The sequence below is a fragment of the Rattus rattus genome, chromosome 14, assembly GCF_011064425.1.
Source record: "Rattus rattus isolate New Zealand chromosome 14, Rrattus_CSIRO_v1, whole genome shotgun sequence".
NCBI classification, from domain to species: Eukaryota; Metazoa; Chordata; class Mammalia; order Rodentia; family Muridae; genus Rattus; species Rattus rattus.
The window spans coordinates 73,789,133-73,810,180 of record NC_046167.1 but is presented as its reverse complement, the minus strand read 5'-3'; the positions used below and the strand labels follow the sequence as shown (position 1 = coordinate 73,810,180).

The window sequence follows — 21,048 nt, the reverse complement described above, 5'->3', positions numbered from 1 at the left end:
CCAGAGCCGTCCTTGAGAAGTTTGGAAGGGGCTCTTTTCCAATTCGAGGAAAGAGGCTTAAGCTAGATTCCAGGGCCATCAGAGTGGGACTATTGGATCAGAACCAGAGGAGACCTTGGGAGACCTCCTTCAAGGGAAAAATGGTGGATAGTTTTCCAGACGCACTTGGTGGCTTCAGTCACGGTGTGCTGGCTAGAGGCAGTAGGTGTCTTTCTCTTTCCCTTGGCTCTACTTCCTCATGGGGCTCCAATCAGGGAGCACAACCTCTTATGGCTTAAAGGTCCTCCATGGCACTGACTTGGGTCGCAGGTCCATTTGCGATGTCACAGATCTGGTCCACAAGGCCTGGGTTACAGGGTACAGGAAGAATCAGAAGATCCAAACAGGAATGCTGGGGAGAACCGAACACAAATTCCACTGCATTTCAGCCCTCTGCAGCAGGGCCCTCTGCTCCTGGACTCCATTCCCAGACCTCTCAGCCGAGCTTCTAGAAATGCTGACCAACATTCAAGTCGCTGAGTCCACAATCAAAGAAATTCCTGTGCTGGTGTGTGTGCGTATGCGTGCATGCGTGCATGTGTGTGTGTATGTGTGTGTGTGTGTGTGAATGTGTACTGTGTGTGGGGTGTGTGTGTATGTATGTGTGTGTGTATGTGTGTACTGTATGTGGGGTGTGTATGCATATGTGTGTGAGTGTGTGTGTATGTATGTGTGTGTGAGTATGTGTGTGTATGTGAGTGTGTATATGTATGTGTGTATGTGTGTGAGTATGTGTATGTGAGTGTGAGTGTGTGTATGTGAGTGTGGTATGTGTGTGTGTGTGTGTGTGTGTGTATGTGTGTGTGTGTGTGTGTGTGTGGGGTGTGGTGTGTGTGTGTGTGTGTGGGGTGAGTGTGTATGTGTGTGTGCAGGGAGGGACATGTATGTGCTTATGTGTGTGTAGTGTGTGTGTATGTGTTAGGGTATGTGTGTGAGTGTGTGTTGATTTGTGAATTAGTGTGTGTGTGTTTGGGGGCATGTATGTGAGTGTGGGGGTGTGTGTGTGTATGTGTGTGTGTGTGTGTATGCATGCAGGTGGGGTGTGTGTGTGTGTGTGTATGCATGCATAGTGTGTGTGTGTGTGTGAGAGAGAGAGAGAGAGAGAGAGAGAGAGAGAGAGAGAGAGAGAGAGAGAGAGAGAGAGAGAGAGAGAGAGAGAGAGAGAGAGGGGAGGTTATGCTGAAGTGGCAGGGAGAGGAGCAGGAGAGGCAGGCTATGCCGAGGTAGCATGGACTTGGCCACTCAGCTGTGTGTCTAGGTGAGTTGTTTCAGCCACTAACACATCCAGGGCACCCACTTGTGCGTTTTGCAACTTTAAACAATTCTTAGATACTTTGGGGGAAAAAAATCATCAAACTAACCACACCTGATATCCCAGACCTTCTAATCCTCGATACAAGAGAGGCTGAAGCAGGCGAATCACAAGTTCAAAGCAGGCGAATCACAAGTTCAAAGCTTGCCTGGGCTACAGAGTGAGTTTCGGGGCCGCTTTGGGCAACTTAAGGTGACCTTGTCTGGAAACAAAAGGGGCCCTAAAGATACAGCTCAGATTACCTGTAGGCAAAAATGTATGGAGTATTTACTTGATTAAAAATTGATGTGGGAGGACCCAACCCACTGAAGGCGGTCGCGCCGCCCCTTGGTAGATGATCCTGGGTTGAATAAGAAACCAGGCTGAGCAAGTCCGAGCAGCCAGTAAGCAGCGTCCCTCCATGGCCTCACTCAGTTCCGGCCTCCAGGTTCCTGCCCTGTTTTCCCTCCAGAATGGACTCTTAAACAGTGAGCCATGAGCGGAAATAAACCCTTTCCTCCCCGAGTTGTTTTTGCTTATGGTGTTTCAGCACAGCAACAGAAAGCCCACCAAGACAAGTCGTCAAACCGAAGCCAGGCACACCGGTAATCTCTGCTGAGAGGGGCCTCCAAACAACCCCCACCCCAAACCTAAAGTCACACCCATGACAGGGCACAGTTCTGTGAGGATGCACGCATTGCAAGAAGCAGAGCTAATGCACGTGGCCCAGTGCCAAGGCACATGCCCAGGAAGTGCTGAGCTTTCCAACTGATGAGGGGGCAATTTTGAAGGTGTACTAGGTAGGATCTTAAGGGTCAGGATGAGGCCGGGGAAGGCTCTGTCAACTGATACTGAAACAGCCCTGCAGCCCACATATGTCCCTCAGTGTTGGAACCTATGAAGGTGTGGGGGAACACAGAGCTGGTAGGTTGGGGAGGACAGGGCTGCCAGGAGGAAGGGAGGGGGTTCCAGTGTTCTAACTTGCCATCTAGGCCCATGCTATGCTCCCAACAGGCTCTCAAAGGGAAACTCAGAAGGGGGAGCACTTTAGACAGAGGCACACAGCGAGGCGCTAGTTTCTGAATCTGTTCTCATCTTTTTCATTCTGGGGACACAAAAGCCGTGGGGACCAGCCTCTCAGCGTGTGTGTGTGTGTGTGTGTGTGTGTGTGTGTGTGTGTGTGTGTGTGTGTGTGTGTGTGTGAGCTCCGGGGGTGGGAGAGACCGACATGTCAGTGATTTGAAGGGTGATCAATTCAAATGCTGGGGGGTGGCAGATACAAAGCCTGGTGGGAGGACCTCCAAGGAGGCACCCGCGTGCCAGCCACCCACCACAACCGGGTGTGGTTTTCAGGGGCAACTAAGTGGCTGCAAGGAGGCAGGGTCTCTGAGGAGAGAGCAATGGCCATCCTCTCCCACAAGTACAGACAAGGGGAGAACTATAATAGAACAACTGAATGTGGCCATTTAGAGATGATGACATCGGCCAGAAAAGTGCCAAGAAGCACGATGGGCTAGGGAATAGGTAAAGCCCAGGACTCTGTAGACAGCAGGCTCCTCCGTCCCTTGAAAATTAAAACAGGATGTGGGGCTGTGGGATCCATGCACCGCTTACGGATTTTGTTGTTGTTTTTTCTTGTTTTTCTTTCCTTCCATGCTAAGGTTTAGCTCCCCTTCAGCTCACTGGGCTGTAGCTTCAGTTCTAAAACGGTTTCATCTCTGGGTTTCTTGCTTGTTTGTTTTCGAGACAGGGTCCCTCTGCATAGCCCTGGCTATCCTGGAGCTTGAGAGGTACACCAGGCTACCCTCAAATGCACAAAGATCTGCTTGCCTCTGCCTTCAGAAGGATCCGGTCCTGGTCCTGGCCCTTCACTGCTACTACACCCAGTTGTTTTGTTTGTTTGTTTCTGAAACAGGGGCTCTTGGAACCCTTGAGTTCCCTATGGGGTAGAGGATGTTCTTCCTGCCTCTAACTCTGAATGCCGACTGGGAGCCCAGTCACCATCATGCCCACTAGGCCCAAAAAAATGTTCCTAACCAGCCACCATGTAGAGTGGCTTATGCCTGTAATCCCCACATTCCAGAGTGGAGTTTGAGGCCAGCTTGGGCTACAGTGTGAGCTCTGTCTCGACAACAAAAACTAAACAAGGGCAGGTGGGATGGCTTAGCAGGTCCAGCCAGCTGACCTGCGCTCCATCCCTGGAGCCCTGGTGGGAGGACAGAACTGACTCCTGAAAGATGCCTTCTGACCTGCACAGGAAGGCTGGGACAGGCCTGCATGCTTGTACCCAGGCACATGCACAATGATCATTAAAAAAAAAAAGAAAGAAAGGAAGGGAAGCCCACCAGAAGTGGGAATGTGTGTGTGTGTGTGTATGTCTGTGTGTGTGTGTGTCTGTGTGTCTGTGTGTGTGTGTGTGTATCAGACAAATGACAGAAAGCCAATGACCCATGATGTGTTGAGGCCCCATACCCTGTATGCTAACCTAAAAATTAAAAATGAGAAAGAGGGGTTGGGGATTTAGCTCAGCGGTAGAGCGCTTGCCTAGCAAGCGCAAGGCCCTGGGTTCGGTCCCCAGCTCCGAAAGAAAAGAAAAAATAAATAAATAAAAAGGAGAAGGAACTCGGAATCTTATTTATTTCCTTTGAGGCAGGGTTTCATAATGTGGGTCTGGCTGGGCTGGAGCTCACAGAGAGCTGCCTGCCTCTTTCTCCCCTGGGCTGGGATTAAAAACATTATATCCAGACAAATTTTTTTTTTAAAGATTTATTTATTTAGTATATATGAGTACACTGTCGCTGTCTTCAGACACACCAGAAGAGGGCATCGGATCCCATTACAGATGGTTGTGAGCCACCATGGGAATTGAACTCAGGACCTCTGGGAGAGCAGTCAGTGCTCTTAACCAGCCTTCTCTCCAGCCCCCAAATAAAATATTTTAAAAAAAACGAAACAGAACAACAACAACAACAACAACAACAACAACAACAACAACAACAACAAAATGCAGATAGGCGTGAGCTGGGTGTTGCTAGAGACAGGTCGGAGGTGAACTGGGCGTGGCTTGAGACAGGTCGGAGGTGAACTGGGCGTGGCTAGAGCAGGTCAGAGGTGAACTGGGCGTGGCTTGAGACGGGTGGTAGGCTATTGGTGGGCAGGCAGGAATCGGCGGAGGAACTTCCAAGGTGCACTTAGGTCTGCTTTTTACTTAGGAAATCGACTAGAAGGTTGGGAGACAGAAAGGGTGGGGAAGTAGCAGGATGCAGAGATGCTGAAGCCAAGTCCTGAGCCCCAACCTCCAAGCCCTCTCCCGCCTGCCCCGGGCTGGCACTCTCATGGTAAGGAGAACTGCAGCTCTGTTCTGACTCTGGCTCCCTGCCCCTTTCCTTCCCCATCTTATGTTATCTCTATTCCCCTCTGCCCTAACCATTGCGTTCCAGCTACATCTTGGGCTACATCTTGGGCTCCGGGCCGGGACTGACCACTCTCGGGGCACATTAGAGATGGGTGGAGGAGAAACTACCGAAGATGGGGTACATGGGTACAGTGAGTACCCAGAGCTCTTGAAGCAGGGGTCTTGTGAAGTGTAGAGTTTTTTTTTTTTGTTTTTTTTTTTTTTTTTTTTTTTTTTTTTTTTTGGAGTTTTGTTTTTTTTTTTTTTTTTTTTTTTTTTTTTTTTTTTTTTGCTTTTTGCCCCCCGGGTTTTAAATTTTTTTTTTTAAAATCGGGTTTTTTTTTTTTTTTTTTTTTAATTTTTTTTTTTTTTTGGGGACCGAACCCAGGGCCTTGCGCTTCCTAGGCAAGCACTCTAAAGTGTAGAGTTTTTTTTTTTTTTTTTTTTTTTTTTAAGATTTATTTATTTATTATATATAAGTACACTGTAGCTGTCTTCAGACACACCAGAAGAGGGCATCGAATCTCTTTACAGATGGTTGTGAGCCACCATGTGGTTGCTGGGAATTGAACTCATGACCTCTGGAAGAGCAGTCGGGTGCTCTTAACGCTGAGCCATCTCAGCCCAAGTGTAGAGTTTTTAAAGCCATCCTAAACCCTGGTCCCATTCCAAAGCATTGCTGTGAATCTAAGTACTGACTTCTTGGTAGAGATGATTGACCAAATCAGAACAGGAGCCTGCTGAAAAAACCCACCTCTTCTTTACAGATGCGCTCCGGGGTAGCTTGCTCTGTGGCCTGCCTGCCTGCCTGGGAAATGGGTTGGGAGGCGTGGTGGTGATGGAAAGGTTTTCCGGAGCTGGGGAGGGCTTCAGGGTCCTCCACTCCACTGGAAAGAGTGCCTGAAGGTTCTGTCTGTGCGGCCACTTCCCCGCAGGGACTTCTCTGAGGCCCAGTCCCGTCTGTGCTCAGAGCTTTGGGAAATGAAAGGTGCTAGAAAGTTCTCCCTGGAGTTGCTTTGGGGGTGCCCTGCTTGGGGTTCCTTAGGCGGTATCGTCGTGCTTGGGAAAGAAGACATCATTTTCTGGATATCCCATCCAGGAGGAAGAAAATGATTGGAATAAAGGTGATGAGCTGGGGTGGGGTGGGAACGACTTGAGACAAGGTCGTGGGGCAGGGGTGGGGAGTATGGTTAGAGAGAGGGATCTGAGTGGGATTCAGACAGGCTGGCATAGCTAGAGGGTATGGTGAATAGGTGGAGAAGTGTGCAGAGGTAAGCACGGGTCTGTAGCTGGAATGTAAGCAATGATGGTGGTAGACTAGGAAGGGTCCTTTCAGAAGAAAAAGGCTGCAGACAACCCAGGCCTGGCCAGATGAAGAACTGAATGGGGCAGGGACAGGGTAAGGACCATAAGGGGTTTAATGTAGGGTGGAACAGACCCAGGAATGGGGTGAGTCTAGGCTGGAGTTAAATGAATCAAGGGTGTTGGGCTGGGTCAATTATTCTGGGGAGATGGAGAGGGATGGATCTGGGCCTGGAATCTTGGTGGGTTTATGCCTGGAGATGAGGGTGTGCTGCCAGGTTGGGGACGAGGACAAGACAGGTGCATGGGACTGGCCCTGGGAGCAGAGTGGAAGCTCAGTGTCGGGTGTTGGCCAGCAGGGCGAGGGGCGTGTGTGGGACGCCCCGGGGCAAACTGGGAAGGGGGGGCGGGCCTCCCCCTGGGTCGGGCCGAGGCGGCGCTAGGACCGAGCGAGCGGAGGGAGTGATCCGGGCGGAGCCAGCGCCCCCCGCCCCCCGCCGGCCGGTTCCCCTCCCCCGGCCGCTGGCTCGCTCGCTCTCAGCGCTGCAGAGGCTCTGAGGCGGCGGCGGCGACTCCCTCATTCCCTCCCTCCGGTGTCGATCGGTCCGCCCGTGCGTGCGTCTGTCCGTTCGGCCTCCGTCCGGCCCGCAGCATGGCCGGCGTCAGCTTCAGCGGCCACCGCCTGGAGCTGCTGGCGGCGTACGAGGAGGTGATCCGGGAGGAGAGCGCAGCCGACTGGTGAGCCCCCCGCCCCCGCCCCCGCCCCCGGCCCCTTTGTCCCCAGGCCGCCGCGCGCCTTTGTTTCCCCGAGGCTCTGCCACCGGGAAGGGAGGGGGAGACCCCGAAATGGTGCAACGGCCCGGGAGAGCCGGGGAGGGGCTGCCTTTGTGCGAGCCGGGGGAGGGGCCGGTCGGGCCAGGCTGGGCGTGCGGGCCGGGGCGCCCTGAGGCCGCCCTAGGCTCACTGAGGACGCGGGAGCCGGACGCCAGCCACGCGGATGTGGAGCCCAGACCTGGGGCCTGGGGTCCTACGGCCCTGCCGGAGCCCATCCCCCTTCCCACCCTGCCTCCCTTCACGGGCCCGGGGGACAGGTGTGCACGGGCCAGCCAAGGGCACCTTCGCCACCTTCGAGCGGGCGAGGACCAGGTGGGGATGGGGCGGGGACCCAGCTAGCGGAGCCGGCCGGGCCACAGCACAAAGGAAAGCTAGGGCGGGGGAGGAGCGCCGAGGGCTGGGGGCCAGCGTGCCCCGCCCACCGGGGGCTTCTCAGGGTTGTCTCCCCCCCGCACATCTAGGTTAGGGTGTGATACAAGGAGGTTCACTGCCACATGGCAATCACGAAGTGATTTCTTTATCCCTCACGGATCGCAGAGGAAGAGGCAGGGCTGAGCCCTCTCCCTTTTTGAAGGAGGAGATCGCTGGGACTAGGCAGCTAGGCAGGAAACGACTCAGGAGATGGACCGGAGCAGCTTGGCTAGGTGGCCATCTGGGAGGAAGCGTGGAGGGAGGCCCCGTAGAGAGACACCAGATGAGTAGATTTCTGGGACCCTACCCTCTTCGCTCAGCAGCAGGGGGCTGTCAGCTTCAGATTGGGGCGGTGTGAGTGGATGGCTTCTCTCCCCCTCCCCAGCTGTTCTCCTCCCCGAGGTGGAGGAGGGTGTGAACCACCTGCCTTGGCCTGAAGTCTCAGGGTTGTCAGGAAAACCAGGGGGCTCCAATGCCCCGTTCTGAGCACAGCCCCCAAGTGTTGTTCTAAGAAAAAAAAAAAACAACCAAAAAACCCCATTTTGTATTTGGATCCTTTCATTTGGGCAGGCTGGAAGTAGGCTGTCGTTAAAACGGAGGCTGAATAGTTAGGGCTTAACAATGAGGGGACCCCCCCCCCAGTTGGGCTGGCCTCACTCTCACCCTAGGAGGGCAGCCGGGTAGGGGGGCTGGAGGACAGAACAAAATAGCCATGCGTTCAAGCCATGGGTACTGCAGCACTGGCCGGCAGCCAGGCCCAGAGGGATGGACTCGGGAGACAAGTTCTTGTGTCTTGCAGGTCAGTTATAGGAGAGGCCAGCACAAGCACAAGCCATTTCCACATTGTTGTCCCAGCCCTGCCCCTGGGGGGCTGAGATCATGGGAGGCAATCTGGGCAAGTGGCCTGTTTGAGGAGCCTGTTTGAGGAAGTGGCCCTGCCTGAGGAGAAACACTGGCCAGAACCCTTCCTTCTCAGTTGTGGTCCATGGAGTGTAGACACCACCTTGTATCTTTTAACCCCTCGAGAGCCGAACACTGGCAACCCAAAGCAGGGGCCACCAACTACTTCTGCCCCACATCCTGCTCAGAATAGGCCTGGGCCTCCACCACCAGCAACATCCGTGTAGCCAAAGGGAGGTAGTTACTCAGCCCTGGCCTCTGCCAGCCCTGTCTGGGTTGCATGAGGGATATGTGCAAATGTACCCTTGCATATGTGCTTGCTTACTTCCACGGGCCTAAACAGCATGTTGTAAAAGTGGCAAGGATTCCATCTTACCGAAGATGGCGTGATTCCTCTCAGCTCTTATCATGCAACCCGGAGCTGGCTGAGATCTCAAGGCTCAGGACAGACCCTGAATTTATCAGTCCAGCAGGAGGGGTGTCTGGGTTAAAACGTTGGGGCACGGATATTTGGCATCTTGCGGCTACCTTGACTGTGTGTGTGTGTGTGTGTGTGTGTGTGTGTGTGTGTGTCGGAGCTTGGGGTTGCTGACCACTGTCCTTGTGCTGTAAGCAGGTCACTGGGGAAGTCAGATTGTGTAGTGGGAAAAGCCAGCACCAACCCTGGCTGTGGTGTGATTCATTGTGTGAGAAGTTCCTGCTCTTCTCAAGTACTCTGAGAAAAGAGGGGGATGGGCAGAGTCCATCTAGGGGTCTCCGGGGCCTTTCCAGTTCTAGCTCACTGAGAGCACGCTGGTCTTCAACCTTTCACTGCTAGTGTCCATGCTGAAGTCGGACTCTTACCTTGCCCTAGTCCAGTGTCTCTGGCTCAAATGGTGGAAGAGCGTTTGTGTCAACATTACAGATCCCTTGTGGTGCTGTTTTGTGCTGGACCCAGGACGGAGGCAGCAGTATTTGTTAGCACAGTCAGAGTCCCTGCCTTCACAAACTGACAGGACAGTCTCTGTCACTGCCAGTGACTGTCTCCAGGGTCTGGTGAGGTGTGTCCCATCTACAGTCCTCTCCTCTTCTACTTTGTCCTGATGTTTCCTAGCTCCTACTTGCCAGTCCCAGAGCACCTGTGTTATGTTAGAGAAACTGCCCGGCAGGGTCTGGGCCTAGTGCAGATGGCTTTCCCCATTCTCGCTGAGCACCATAGCGCTCTGGGGCGTGAAGCTGGCTGGCAGTGGTGTCCTGAGTGGTCTCCATGTACAGAAAACCCAAGTGCAACTATAGGGCAGAACGCGTTTCTCAGAACTGAATCCGCGAGCCAGTGTGACCCAAGTGTGGGTGTCAATGCACAGTCGTCTTGGAGAGGTGGGCTAGCAGAGCTGAGAGGGTTTGAATGAGGCCCGGCTTCTGTGGAGGAAGGACTGTGGCCCTAGCGGGGAAGAGCGGCGGTTTGGAGGTGGGTGGGCATAAAGGGGCTTCAGAGAGTCTTGAGACAGAGCAGCCTACCCCAGAGAGATGTGATGGCCGGAGCTGTGTCTTGGAAGGAGCCAGGATTCCTGGTGCTGGCTCAGTGTTTCGTCTGTGACTAGAGAGGGAGACACCCTGTTTCTTTGAGGGCTCTTTGTTCCTGGCCATGGGTTAGGGCAGCTTGACAGGTGGTGGGACAGCTGTTGGAGCGGCTGGGGCAGCAGTTGCACCAAGGGCTCCAAGACATGCAGCCCACCTGTGTCTCTTTGTGGGGAAAAGCAGGGAGGGGTATAGGGAGGGGAGGGGCTTCGGGGGCTATTTGGCCATCTTAACAGGGGCAGCAACCCCTGGGGCATGGGGTTAGGCCCTCCCTCCTTCCTTCCTCTCCCCCCTCCTCCTCCCTCTTTGCTTCTTTCTTCTCCTCCCTCCTCCATTTTTTTTATTTTCTCCACTTCCCTCCTGTCTCTTGTCCTCTTCCCCCTCTTTTTTTCTTCCTCCTCCCTGCTCCCCCTTTCCTCCATCTCTGCTTTTCTCCTTTTCTCACATACCCCAGCCTCCTGACTTAGATAGGAAATGGGAGACCAGGAAGGTTCTGAGCCCTTCTGAATTCTCAGGGACCAAGATTCCCTTCTCCATGTGTCTCCAGCTTGATGCCTGCATCGGGATGGGTTGAGGGGAGCTCAGGGGAAGTCTCTATATTACCTTTCCATGAGATGGATGCTTTTGTGTGCCTGCCAAGAATAAATAGAGCAAAGAAGGCTAGGAAGGAAGGAAGGAAGGAAGGAAGGAAGGAAGCTTTTCGGTCAGCTTCAGTCTATATGGTAGTCCTAGAAGGCGTCAAAGAGGACAGGGACAGCCTCGGGGCTGGAAAACCAGGAGATCTTAGGGTCAGAGACAGGGAGTGATCACAGCGACCTCACCCCCATCTCAGAGAGGGAGAGATTGATTCTGAGGATGTCCCCGGGGTCCTTTGTGTTCGAGGAGAATGCAGCTCTGGTGGGCTGGTTTCTGTGCCAATTGCTGGGTTGCCATGGTTACCAGGGGATGCCCAGCATCGAGCACCAGATTCTTCTCCCTCCCAAAAGGGGGAGGGGCAGCGGGTACCAAGGCACGCACCAGGTAGATTCCTGGCTCTGGCCAATGAGGGATGAGAATCATGGTCGCCAGGGAACGGTAACCAAGGAACCGTTGCCTTGGAGCCTCCATCGCACACCCGCTCCACTGAGTTGTGGGCTGCCAGGGCTAGGGCCGGACGATGAGCTGACTAGGCAATGATTTCTCCCCCACCACTCCCTGGCTGCCATCTGACCCAGGTCTCCGACTCAGCGGAAATGATGCCTGGCCTCCTCATGACCCACCAACGATCAAAGCTTACCCCTCCTCATCCTGTTCTGCCCTGCCTGCCCCCTCTGGTGTCACTCTCCCTCTCTAGTGCCTTCTCCACCCAAAATTGGCTGCCTAGACCCTGACAGTTCTGAGCCACTCCTCCCTCTCCTCAGGGCTCTGTACACTTACGAAGATGGCTCAGATGACCTCAAGCTTGCAGCATCAGGAGGTAAGAATTCTAGCCGTTCCCTCTCTCCGTCCCACCACCCACTCTGCTTGATTCAGTCCCCACCCACTTTCCTGCCTCCGTCCAGCAGACCCACGCTTGTCTGACGGTTGTCCTCCTTCCTCTTGGTCATCCCCGCATTCCTCAGAGTGTAGAGAGATAGAGTTCCTGCTTCCTGTTGAACTTCTGGGAAGACAAAGTTGAGGAAAAAGCAATTTGCCCAAACATCATACAGCTAAGGGAAGGGGCCTGGTAGGGTGGGTCCGGCTCAGTGCTATTCTTAGAGCTGGAAGATTTCCTTAAGGAAAGCTTCACGTGCCTCGCTGGGCACCAGCACCTGGTAAGACATGAGAGGTGTGATCCCCGAGAAATGAAGATGTGTGAACAGACTCCTTCGGTCCCGCCTCAGATCAGGCCCAGGAGGATTCAGAGGCAAAGCTTGAATCCTGTCTGCCCCTTTGTCTCGTTACACAGAGGCCTGAACCTCCAGCTGTGCAGAACAGAAATCCCCTGGGAGTTCTAGGCCCTTGTAGGGGGAAGGGTATAGGAGAAGATGGCTTGTCCCAACACCTTCTTGGTTTCCCCAGAAGGAGGCTTGCAGGAGCTTTCAGGCCACTTCGAGAACCAGAAAGTGATGTACGGTTTCTGCAGCGTCAAGGACTCCCAGGCTGCCTTGCCAAAATATGTGCTCATCAACTGGGTATGCGGCTGTGGGATGGGGCTGCGAGCCGAAGGCCCCAGAGCGGTCACATTCCACCCATAGCCACTGCTGGGGAGAAATCCTACACTAGTTCTTGGGAACTGGTTCTCTGGGCCCGTAGGCTGTCACGCCTTCAGGCTGTTTCTTCCGCTCATCCTGTCCTGACCCCCGTCCTCCCCCCCCCCTTCACTGGGTACCTTGCAGGTTGGTGAGGATGTGCCTGATGCCCGAAAATGTGCTTGTGCCAGCCATGTGGCCAAGGTGGCTGAATTCTTCCAGGTACGTGGGGACTGGGTCTGAGGCGGGCATGGTGAGCCACCTAGGGCCAGGTTTGTACGCTGGGGGCGGCTGGTAATGGGTGTTTGGATGCCACCTGAACACAGCTTTTTTTATGAAGGGCGTTGACGTAATTGTGAATGCCAGCAGCGTGGAAGATATCGATGCTGGCGCCATTGGGCAGCGGCTCTCCAATGGACTGGCTCGGCTCTCTAGCCCAGTGCTGCACCGCCTGCGCCTTCGGGAGGATGAGAATGCTGAGCCGGTGGTCAGTGTATTCCCGGGACAGGCTGGTCTTGTGTCACCTGTGTGACCTGGTCCCCAATCGGGCCACCCCAGGCCCTCTTAGCCCTCATTCTGCACATGTGAGTACTGGACCGCTCGCTTGGTCTGCTCTAGTGCTCACACCCAGGCTCTTGGCTCTGCAGGGCACCACCTACCAGAAGACGGATGCGGCCGTGGAGATGAAGCGGATTAACCGTGAGCAGTTTTGGGAGCAGGCCAAGGTGGGCAATGCCGTCCCTGAGCCTTCACGCCCAGGTGTCCCTACCTGAGCCTGCAGGGTAGCTCTGACCTCTCCGGGCTGAAAGAGCAAACCCTTTTGGTCTCCCGCACACAGGGCTCATCCCCTTAATTCCCAGAAGGCCACCTCCCCAGCCTGGGTGGGAGTAGAATTGGAAGGGCCAAGGCTAGCCTGGGCTCAGGGCTTGTCCTTCCTGGGTGTGGGGTGCAGAAGGAGGAAGAGCTGCGGAAGGAGGAGGAGCGGAAGAAGGCTTTGGACGCCAGGCTCAGGTTTGAGCAGGAACGGATGGAGCAGGAGCGGCAGGAGCAGGAAGAACGGGAACGGCGCTACCGAGAGCGGGAGCAGCAGATCGAGGAGCACAGGTAAAGTCAGGCCCAAGGCGGAGGAGCGCCCCGCACCGAGCCCACACTGAAGGGGCTTCCTGCACTTCTCGTTCCAGGAGGAAACAGCAGAGTCTGGAAGCTGAAGAGGCCAAGAGGAGGTTAAAGGATCAGTCTATCTTTGTGAGTTATTTCCCAGGGCTCTTGTGCCTGCCCAGGGTCGTGGGCTTTGCCCTCTGAGAGCGTGCACGGGCAATCGTTTCAGCAGAGTGTCAGGTCCAGCACTTGTCTTGTGGGGACCTGGTGTTTGTGTGGAAAACAAACAACTAAACAACAACAACAACAAAACTCCTTTTAGGTGCTTTTCTCCAAATTGGAAAAGAAGACCCACCCTGACTCAGCCCCTCACTAACCTGGCTCCTCCATCGCTTCCCCCTTGAGATCCGGGGGTCTTGGGGTGTATTAGTCATGGGCTCTGCACTTGTGGTTGGGGGGACTTGAGAATTAGGCTTTGTGATGAAAGGACTCCGGGCTCCTGTGTGAACGTAGGCTGGTCTTACTAGGGACCTAGGCAAGCTCTGGAGCAGCCTCTTCTTCCACTGTTCCTAATCTATACTGCACAGCCGTTCACAGCAAGGGCTTTTGAAAAAGCCAGGTTTTGTAGGGATCGCAAAGGTGCGCGCACACACAGAAGTAGACTAGTGTAGTGACTTCTGAATTCGCCCTTCATCTTTGTCACTTATCAGCATCTTAAGCAATGGCCGAGGAAGGTTTGCTCTTCTTCAGAGTTCATCCACTGCTTCAAGGTATCCCATGGGAAAGTAACAACATTGTAGCCAGCTGTGCCCCTTTGATTTCAGGTCCTCCGAGAAAGGCCCCACTGAATTGAATTTTAGCACTCTAAAATGCCCCCCCCCAAACCACCCTCAAGACTGGGTTTCTTTGTAGCCCTGGCTGTCCTGGAACTTGCTTTGTAGACTAGGCTGTCCTCAAACTCCCAAAAATCAGCCTGACTCTGCATCCCAAGGGCTGGGATTAAAGGTGTGCCACCAGTGTCCAGCTAAAATGGCTGAACTTAGGAATTCTTAGGCACTGTACTGCTTCCTCCCCTGCTAATGAGTTTTAGATCTACTTTTGTCATGGATGTGAGTGTTTTTCCTGCACGTGTGCCCCTGCATCGTGTGTATGCAGTGCCTGCAGAGTTTAGATGTTGGCGCTCCTAAAACTGGAGTTACAGATGGTTGTGAGTCAGCACAAAGGTGCTGGGAACCAAACGTGGGTCATCTACAAGGGCAGCAAGGACTCCAAACCACCGAGCTATCTCTCCAGATAGATGGTTCCCTCTTGGCCTTGGGTTCTCATGTATCAGAATGCTTAGGCACAACGGTGCTTTGAGTCTTCCCCTCTCTCTCCTACCCACAGCTCTAACTTATTTCTGTGGTGTTGACATTGTTCACAGTTAAAGCCTCTATGACACGCATGCTCCTTTTACTGTGTGTGTGTGCGCGTGGGTGCTCATGGGTGCTTGTGCATTTGTGGTATGGACAGCGTATTTACCCATCATGCACTTGTAAAGGCCAGAGGTTACCTTCTGGGGTTTCCCTCTGTAGCTACCGACTTCATTTTTTGAGGCAGGTTCTCTCTTTGAACCTGCTTACTGTATGGCTTGACTGCTTGGCTAGGGAGCCCCTGGGTCTGCCTCTGCTGGTTCAGTGTGTGTCCTGCTGAGGATCCAAACTTCAGAAGTCATGCTTTCTCCAGCCTGCGTCTGCCCCTTTCTCTGGTGGCAGCAAAGTAAGTTCTAGGTTCTATGCTCAAAGGCAGAGCTCAGAGCCAAGAGTGGTGGCACAAACCCGTAATCCCACCACCAGGAAAGCCGAAGCAGACAGATCACTGCGACTTCAAGGCCAGCCTGGTCTACATTATGAGTTCCAGACCAGCCAGTTCTATAAAGTAAGACCCCGTCTTAAAATATAAGAAGAAAGTTCTGCTCTTCACCTAGTTTCTTCCCTTTCTCTAGCAGCCCCTTCTGCCCAGTTTGCCCCACGAACAGCAGGAGATGCCAAATAAGAGACTTTTCATGTAGTGAGTTCCGTTGAACAATACCAGCCGTGCTGGTCATTCACAGACGTGGGGCTTCATCCTGTGTTGCTCACAGAGGGTGAGGGAAGTGACCCCAGAAACAGGAAAAACAATGCTCTGTAGTCTGTGGTATCTACTGGGAACTCCCTGAGGGGACCCAGAAAAGGTAATGACCTGAATGAACCAGGGGCTTCTTGCTCAGGAGTTAGCGGCCGAGCAGAGAGAGGCCTTAAACTGGAGAGGCCTGACGGTAGGTCAGGCACTCGGGAGACGTGAGCTGACCTCCGATGCCAAAACACGGGGTTGGGAAACGGGATGAGTACTCTAGCCTGTAACTGGAGCATGCAGAAGACATCATGTCCACATCTAGCAGAGTGTGTGGGCGAGTTGGAGCCGGGATAGATGGTGTGGTTGGAGATATGAAGGAGTCTAGATTAGTCTGAGGAAGAGGGAATGTAGCCAAGTAAGGGGCCCGCCCACCTATAGTCCTGGGTTTCAGTCTTAAAACATAAGCCAGGAAATGGCCAAATGGAAATTAGGGAGTGGGGGCGGGGGGGACTGCAGTGAACTGGGCATCAGGGCTCCAGTGTAAGGGCAGCTTCCGGATGACTGTCCACCATGGTGTTGGGAAACTGGGGGCCCGGGTACGCAGCTCAGAGGTAGAACGCTGTCCAGCAAGCCTTCGCCCCCCCACTCCCAGGGTGGGACACACAGAGCCAGAGAGGGGGAATACAAACTAGATACCCAGAGGACTGTGAGAGATTCCATCTTAAAAAACAAAAGCCAAGGCAGGTGGTAAAGCTGTAAGTTCAAGGCCAGCTTAACAGTTTAATGAGACCCTGGCTCAAAATAAAAACAGGAAGGGTGTAGCCACTGCTAAGGCATTTGCTTGGCTTCTGAGAGGACCTGGGTACAATCCCATGTATGACAAAATGAGAAACCAGATTCTCTTTTCAGTTCAGTATGAAACCGATAGCAGCTTAGTGATAGCGGCTTGATTCATGTGGGGTTAACACCTTGCTCTTGGGGCCTGAAGAAGTGGCTCAGCTGAGAAGAGCAGTTTCTCTTCCTGAAGATCTCGGCTCAAGTCCCGGCAACCCACATGTTGGGAGCCATCTGTGGCTCCAATTCTAGGGCTACAGCGCCCCCTTTTGGCCTCTGAGGGCACTGCACACACGTGGTGAACAGACATCCATGCTTTTAAGATAGGGCATCACAACACCACCCAGCCCACCGGCCATGTTCAGCTTGTGCTCTGTGTGGCTTTAAGGTAGCTCAAGGACCTGGAGTATTCTAGAAGGTCCTGGACACCTGGTGAGGTTGGGTATTCAAGGCCTGACTGGTGGCTCCGGGGTTGAGGTGGCTGCAGACGTCGAAAGAGAAGGCTGTGGAAACTGGGTACTGAGAGGAGCAAAGTGCCAGCTTTGAGATCCTGCTGGGTTGGGAAGAGACGCTCAGGACATTGTCCCTCTGGTTTCCAGGGTGACCAGCGAGATGAAGAGGAAGAGTCCCAGATGAAGAAGTCGGAATCTGAGGTGGAGGTGAGAGCGGGGGAGTGGCAAGTGAGACAGATGGGCAAGGGCTGGCTCAGACGGCTAGCCCTGCCCAGCTCTCTAACTCTTCCCTTGTGCCCTCAGGAGGCAGCTGCCATCATTGCCCAGCGGCCTGATAACCCACGGGAGTTCTTCAGACAGCAGGAACGAGTGGCTTCGGCCTCTGGTGGCAGCTGTGACGCACCCTCGCCCTTCAACCACCGACCAGGTAGTCCTTGGTCCCCTCCTTGCCCGATCCGTACTCCTCAGACTGTGGCCCTAAATCCCTTTGGGACTTCTTCTTGGAAAAGAAGCCTTTCCCAAGGACTCCTTGGAGAAGGCAAGACCCCCCTTCCGTGTGCTTCCACACCCAGCTCTCCAGGTGGTAGCACCCCCCAGAGGGGCTGGGTTGGGGGGTGGGGCACTGTCAAATGCTGGGCTTTGGCTGAGTAATGGCTGGTACTCTAGGCCTGTTGATCAGTTTGGTGAAGGTTCACACACACTGCTGGTGTCGGAAGCTTCCCTGCAGGGCTGGACTAGGTCCGGCCTGAAGGCTTTGGATGCATGTCGGGTGGGATCTTGCTTTGACCTTTCAGTGTGAGCTCCCTGGAGCAGCTGTTCTCTGGGCTCGCTTGTTCGCTTCTCCTTGTGTGGCTTCCTCCTCCCCTTGAAGCGCCCTTCCATTTCTTGTCCGCTGCTCTGAGTATTTGCATCTACTGTGTGCTTGGTCATGTTGCTGGGGTTCCAGGGGCATGGCAGACTATACCCATTCACGCTGCTACACAGAGGCTGGCCGTGTGTGTCCCCATGCGTGTATCTGGTGGGGGGCATCAGATGGCTGGCGGCTGTGGCCCAGCTTGGCTGAATGTGCACCTTGGCTGAAGGTGGCTTGGACATCTAGGGCTGGCCCTGGGGGTGGGTGAGGCCTTGGGGCAGGGGTGGGGGAGACTGACCCTCTCTTGTCCTCTGTCTCTTTCTCTGTCTGTCTCTCTTGGCAGGTCGTCCGTACTGCCCTTTCATAAAGGCATCGGACAGTGGGCCTTCCTCCTCCTCCTCTTCCTCCTCTTCCCCTCCACGGACTCCCTTTCCCTATATCACCTGCCACCGCACCCCAAACCTCTCTTCCTCCCTCCCATGTAGGTAGCAGCCCCAGGCCTCGGCAGGGTGGGGTAAGGAGGGCCCCGCTTCCCAGCAGCCCCCTCGCCCTTTCTCCCCCAGCCTGACTGCCGACTGCTGGTGTTTGTCCCCAGAGCAGGTACTACCTGCCTCTTGTCCCTGGCCCTTAGGGCATTGGCCCCCAGCGGCCTGGTTTACAGGGTCTGGAGCAGTAATCTGGCCCCTGGGGGGCCTGGGGAGCTCACAGCCCCCACCCGCACTCAAGACACAAGGTGGATAGTCCCGAGTCCACCTAGCTCCAAGCCCTCGCTCACTAGCCTGGACGTTTGCTCCACAGGCAGTCACCTGGACAGCCACCGGAGGATGGCGCCCACTCCCATTCCCACCCGGAGCCCATCTGATTCCAGCACAGCCTCCACCCCCATCACGGAGCAGATCGAGAGGGCCCTGGATGAGGTCACATCCTCGCAGCCTCCACCCCCACCTCCACCACCCCCACCAGCTCAAGGTAAGAGAAGGGCTCCACCGGTTCCCATTCTTCTATCAGTCTCTGGGCGGGGGGAGGGGGGAACCCTGGGTTGCCACGGTAACGTAGTTCAAAGGACCTGGACCACTCCATCACCAACACTACACTGGTAAGGATGTGGCTGTAGTGGAGGACAGCCCCGGTGTCGCTATCAGACATGACTTCTTTAAACCTCATTTGGCTCATCACTGAGGAATGTGGCCTTCCTCCCAGGGGTTTAAAAAGGGTGGGTGAAAGGACCGGGAGGTATGACTGATGCTGAAAGATGCCTCTGTGGTAGGTCCTGCCCAGAAGTCCCAAACTCCTCTCTTTTCAGTGGGTGGGCGGGGCATGGTACACTGGCCCAGGGCATCTGTCCTTCCTCAAGGGGACTGACTGCATTGTGTCCTTCGTGTGCGACAGAGGCCCAGGAGTCTACTCCCAGACTGGACGGTGAAGAGGTCTGCAAGGAGGCCAAAGTAGCAGCAGCTCCTCAGGTCTGGGCTGGCTGTGCAGAGGAGCCTCCTCGGGCACAGGAACCTCCCCTGTTGCAAAGCAGCCCCACGGAGGACTTGATGTGCACAGAATCTCCAGAGCAGGCTGTCCTGGCGGCCTCTCCAGAGCCTGATGCCTCTGTCACCTCAGTAGCTGATGCTCATGCAGCTGACACCATCGAGACCACCACTGCCACTACTGCCACCACTATTGCCGACAACGTCACCCCTGCCGCTGCCAGCCTCATTGATCTGTGGCCCGGCAACGGGGAAGAGGCCTCAACGCCTCAGGCTGAACCCAGGGTGCCCACCCCACCCTCAGGTGCTGAGGCCTCCCTGGCAGAGGTGCCTCTGCTGAATGAGGCAGCTCAGGAGCCGCTGCCACCAGTGGGCGAAGGCTGTGCCAACCTTCTTAATTTCGATGAGCTGCCAGAACCTCCAGCCACCTTCTGTGACCCGGAGGAGGAAGCCGAAGGAGAGCCGCTGGCTGCCTCCCAGGTCCTAACTATGCCCTCAGCCCTAGAGGAGGTAGATCAGGTGTTGGAGCAGGAGTTGGAGCCAGAACCTCATCTGCTGACCAATGGAGAGACCACTCAGAAGGAGGGGACCCAGGTGGGACAGGGGGAGCCTGGTGGGAGGGACAGTGGTCAGTGCGGAGGGGGAGGGCTGACTGCTTGTAGATCCGCGTTGAGAAGCAGCTCTATTCCCCCTTCTCCATCCCTGCATTTGTTCCCTGGCAGGCATCTGTGTTTCCCTAGCAACCCAGGATTCCAAGAGTGGTTGCTGGGGAAACAGGCTCAGGCCTGATAGATCAGCTGTAGTCCTGACAGTTGGGGCCTGGTGACCGGTGCTTTTATTAAAATAAACAAACAAACAAACCAAAAACAAATAACAAACCCCAGCAGGCCAGCGAAGGATACTTCAGTCAGTCACAGGAGGAAGAATTCGCCCAATCAGAAGAGCCATGTGCAAAGGCTCCACCTCCTGTATTCTACAACAAGCCTCCAGGTAGTATCCCCGGATGAATGGTGGGAATTCTGGCTTCCGGATGGGATTGGAGGGCTAGTGGTGTCACTAAACACGGTTGGCACAGCTCTTAGAGGTTGGGGGTGGTGGTGGTGGCAGCACCATTGATGGATCCACCCAGCCTTCTCTCCTCTCCCAATGTATCTTAGAAATCGACATCACCTGCTGGGATGCAGACCCAGTTCCTGAAGAGGAAGAGGGCTTCGAGGGTGGTGATTAGTAGTGGCGACTGCCCCCTGGCTGCCCTCGCCAAGGCTGCCCACCTGCAGTGGCCTCTGGCCAGCCGGCTTGCAGTGCCAGCATTAGCAGCAGCCCCGCCTGGCTCCCACTCTGGATTCCGGCACTGGCCGGGGACCTGTCTGCTTCTCTACCCACAGGGCCTGACTTTTACAGCTTTTCTCTTTTTTTTAAAAGTTGATAGACTTGTACAATTGACTGGTTTTCCTCCCGTTGGTAGTTGAAACAATGTTGCAGATTCCACCCCCTTCCTGCCCAGACCAGATTGTAGCTTAGTCCTTCCTGCTCAGCTGACCAGGGTGGAGGCCTCACCCTGCTTGGGACCTGGTGGGGGTCGGGGGTTCTGGTGGGAAAATGTTCCCCCCCATCACTTTTCCTAGTTTTATGTTTCTTGGAAAAAAAAATATCACTTTGTATTCTCTATCCAGGGCTTCAGATATTTTGCACGAAATTTAAAACATGGCAATAAATGGCTCGTGGGCTCTGGCTCCCTGGGACCCCTCCCCTTCTCTTTACCCTCGCTGCTTGGTCGAAAGGAATTATCAGACCCACCTGGGGCCCCTTGGCTTCCCGCCCTCTCCTGCCGGGCAGGTCCCAGGCTGGAGGTCCTAGGCGTGATTCAAGTCAGGGTTTATTGATGGGACCCAGTGGTTTGGGTGGCCCCTCCCCAGTTCCTTCCTCTCTGCTTGGGTTCTTTTTCACATTAACTTTTTTTTTTAAAGCACAAACTTATGTAATGGGTCGTGCTCATGTCTGTTAATAAAGAAATCCAGATCCCTTCGGGCCTGCTGCTCTGGGCCTCCAGGGGTTGATCTGGCGTGGGCGCCGGCCCTCACGACCCGCGTCCCAACTCCTATCACCTCCGAGGCTACAGGGGGCGCACAAAAGCTGGTTAAAAGGAGCCGGAACATCCCGCCCTTAAGAAGCAACCTCTGGTTTCCCAGGGCTACTCCGTATGCCCGCCCTCCGCCCCCAGGCCAGGACTCGGGCACTTCCCTAAGGTCCAACATGCCCGGTCACTAGCACCTTGTGCTTAAAGCAGCTGGTATCCCCCTC

At 54.7% G+C, this 21,048-nt stretch overlaps 1 protein-coding gene across 6 annotated transcripts; it reads left to right on the top strand.

The window, feature by feature from the left end:
- The first annotated feature begins 6,555 nt into the window (after positions 1–6,555).
- On the top strand, positions 6,556–20,770 carry Dbn1 (drebrin 1). 6 transcript variants are annotated; one of them, XM_032884358.1, is made up of 15 exons: positions 6,556–6,764; positions 11,129–11,184; positions 11,772–11,881; positions 12,086–12,160; positions 12,279–12,425; positions 12,586–12,663; positions 12,891–13,042; positions 13,120–13,183; positions 16,564–16,623; positions 16,720–16,843; positions 17,613–17,750; positions 18,068–18,238; positions 18,659–19,341; positions 19,632–19,737; positions 19,905–20,770. In XM_032884358.1, exons 1-15 carry the CDS (start codon positions 6,679–6,681, stop codon positions 19,973–19,975), a joined length of 2,121 nt encoding a protein of 706 aa, XP_032740249.1. In that variant the 5' UTR covers positions 6,556–6,678; the 3' UTR covers positions 19,976–20,770. The 6 variants fall into 6 exon arrangements, with proteins under 6 accessions (XP_032740249.1, XP_032740248.1, XP_032740246.1 ...); XM_032884357.1 differs by having other exon boundaries at positions 11,769–11,881; positions 19,635–19,737; XM_032884355.1 differs by having other exon boundaries at positions 11,769–11,881.
- The last annotated feature ends 278 nt before the right edge of the window (positions 20,771–21,048 follow it).

Bases quoted from the DNA above. Each gene is read 5' to 3' on its own strand.
- Dbn1 (XM_032884355.1), top strand. From the start codon at position 6,679: ATGGCCGGCGTCAGCTTCAGCGGCCACCGCCTGGAGCTGCTGGCGGCG. The intron at 12,664-12,890 runs GTGGGCAATGCC...TGTGGGGTGCAG, and splicing joins AGTTTTGGGAGCAGGCCAAG to AAGGAGGAAGAGCTGCGGAA. The intron at 13,043-13,119 runs GTAAAGTCAGGC...TTCTCGTTCCAG, and splicing joins CAGCAGATCGAGGAGCACAG to GAGGAAACAGCAGAGTCTGG.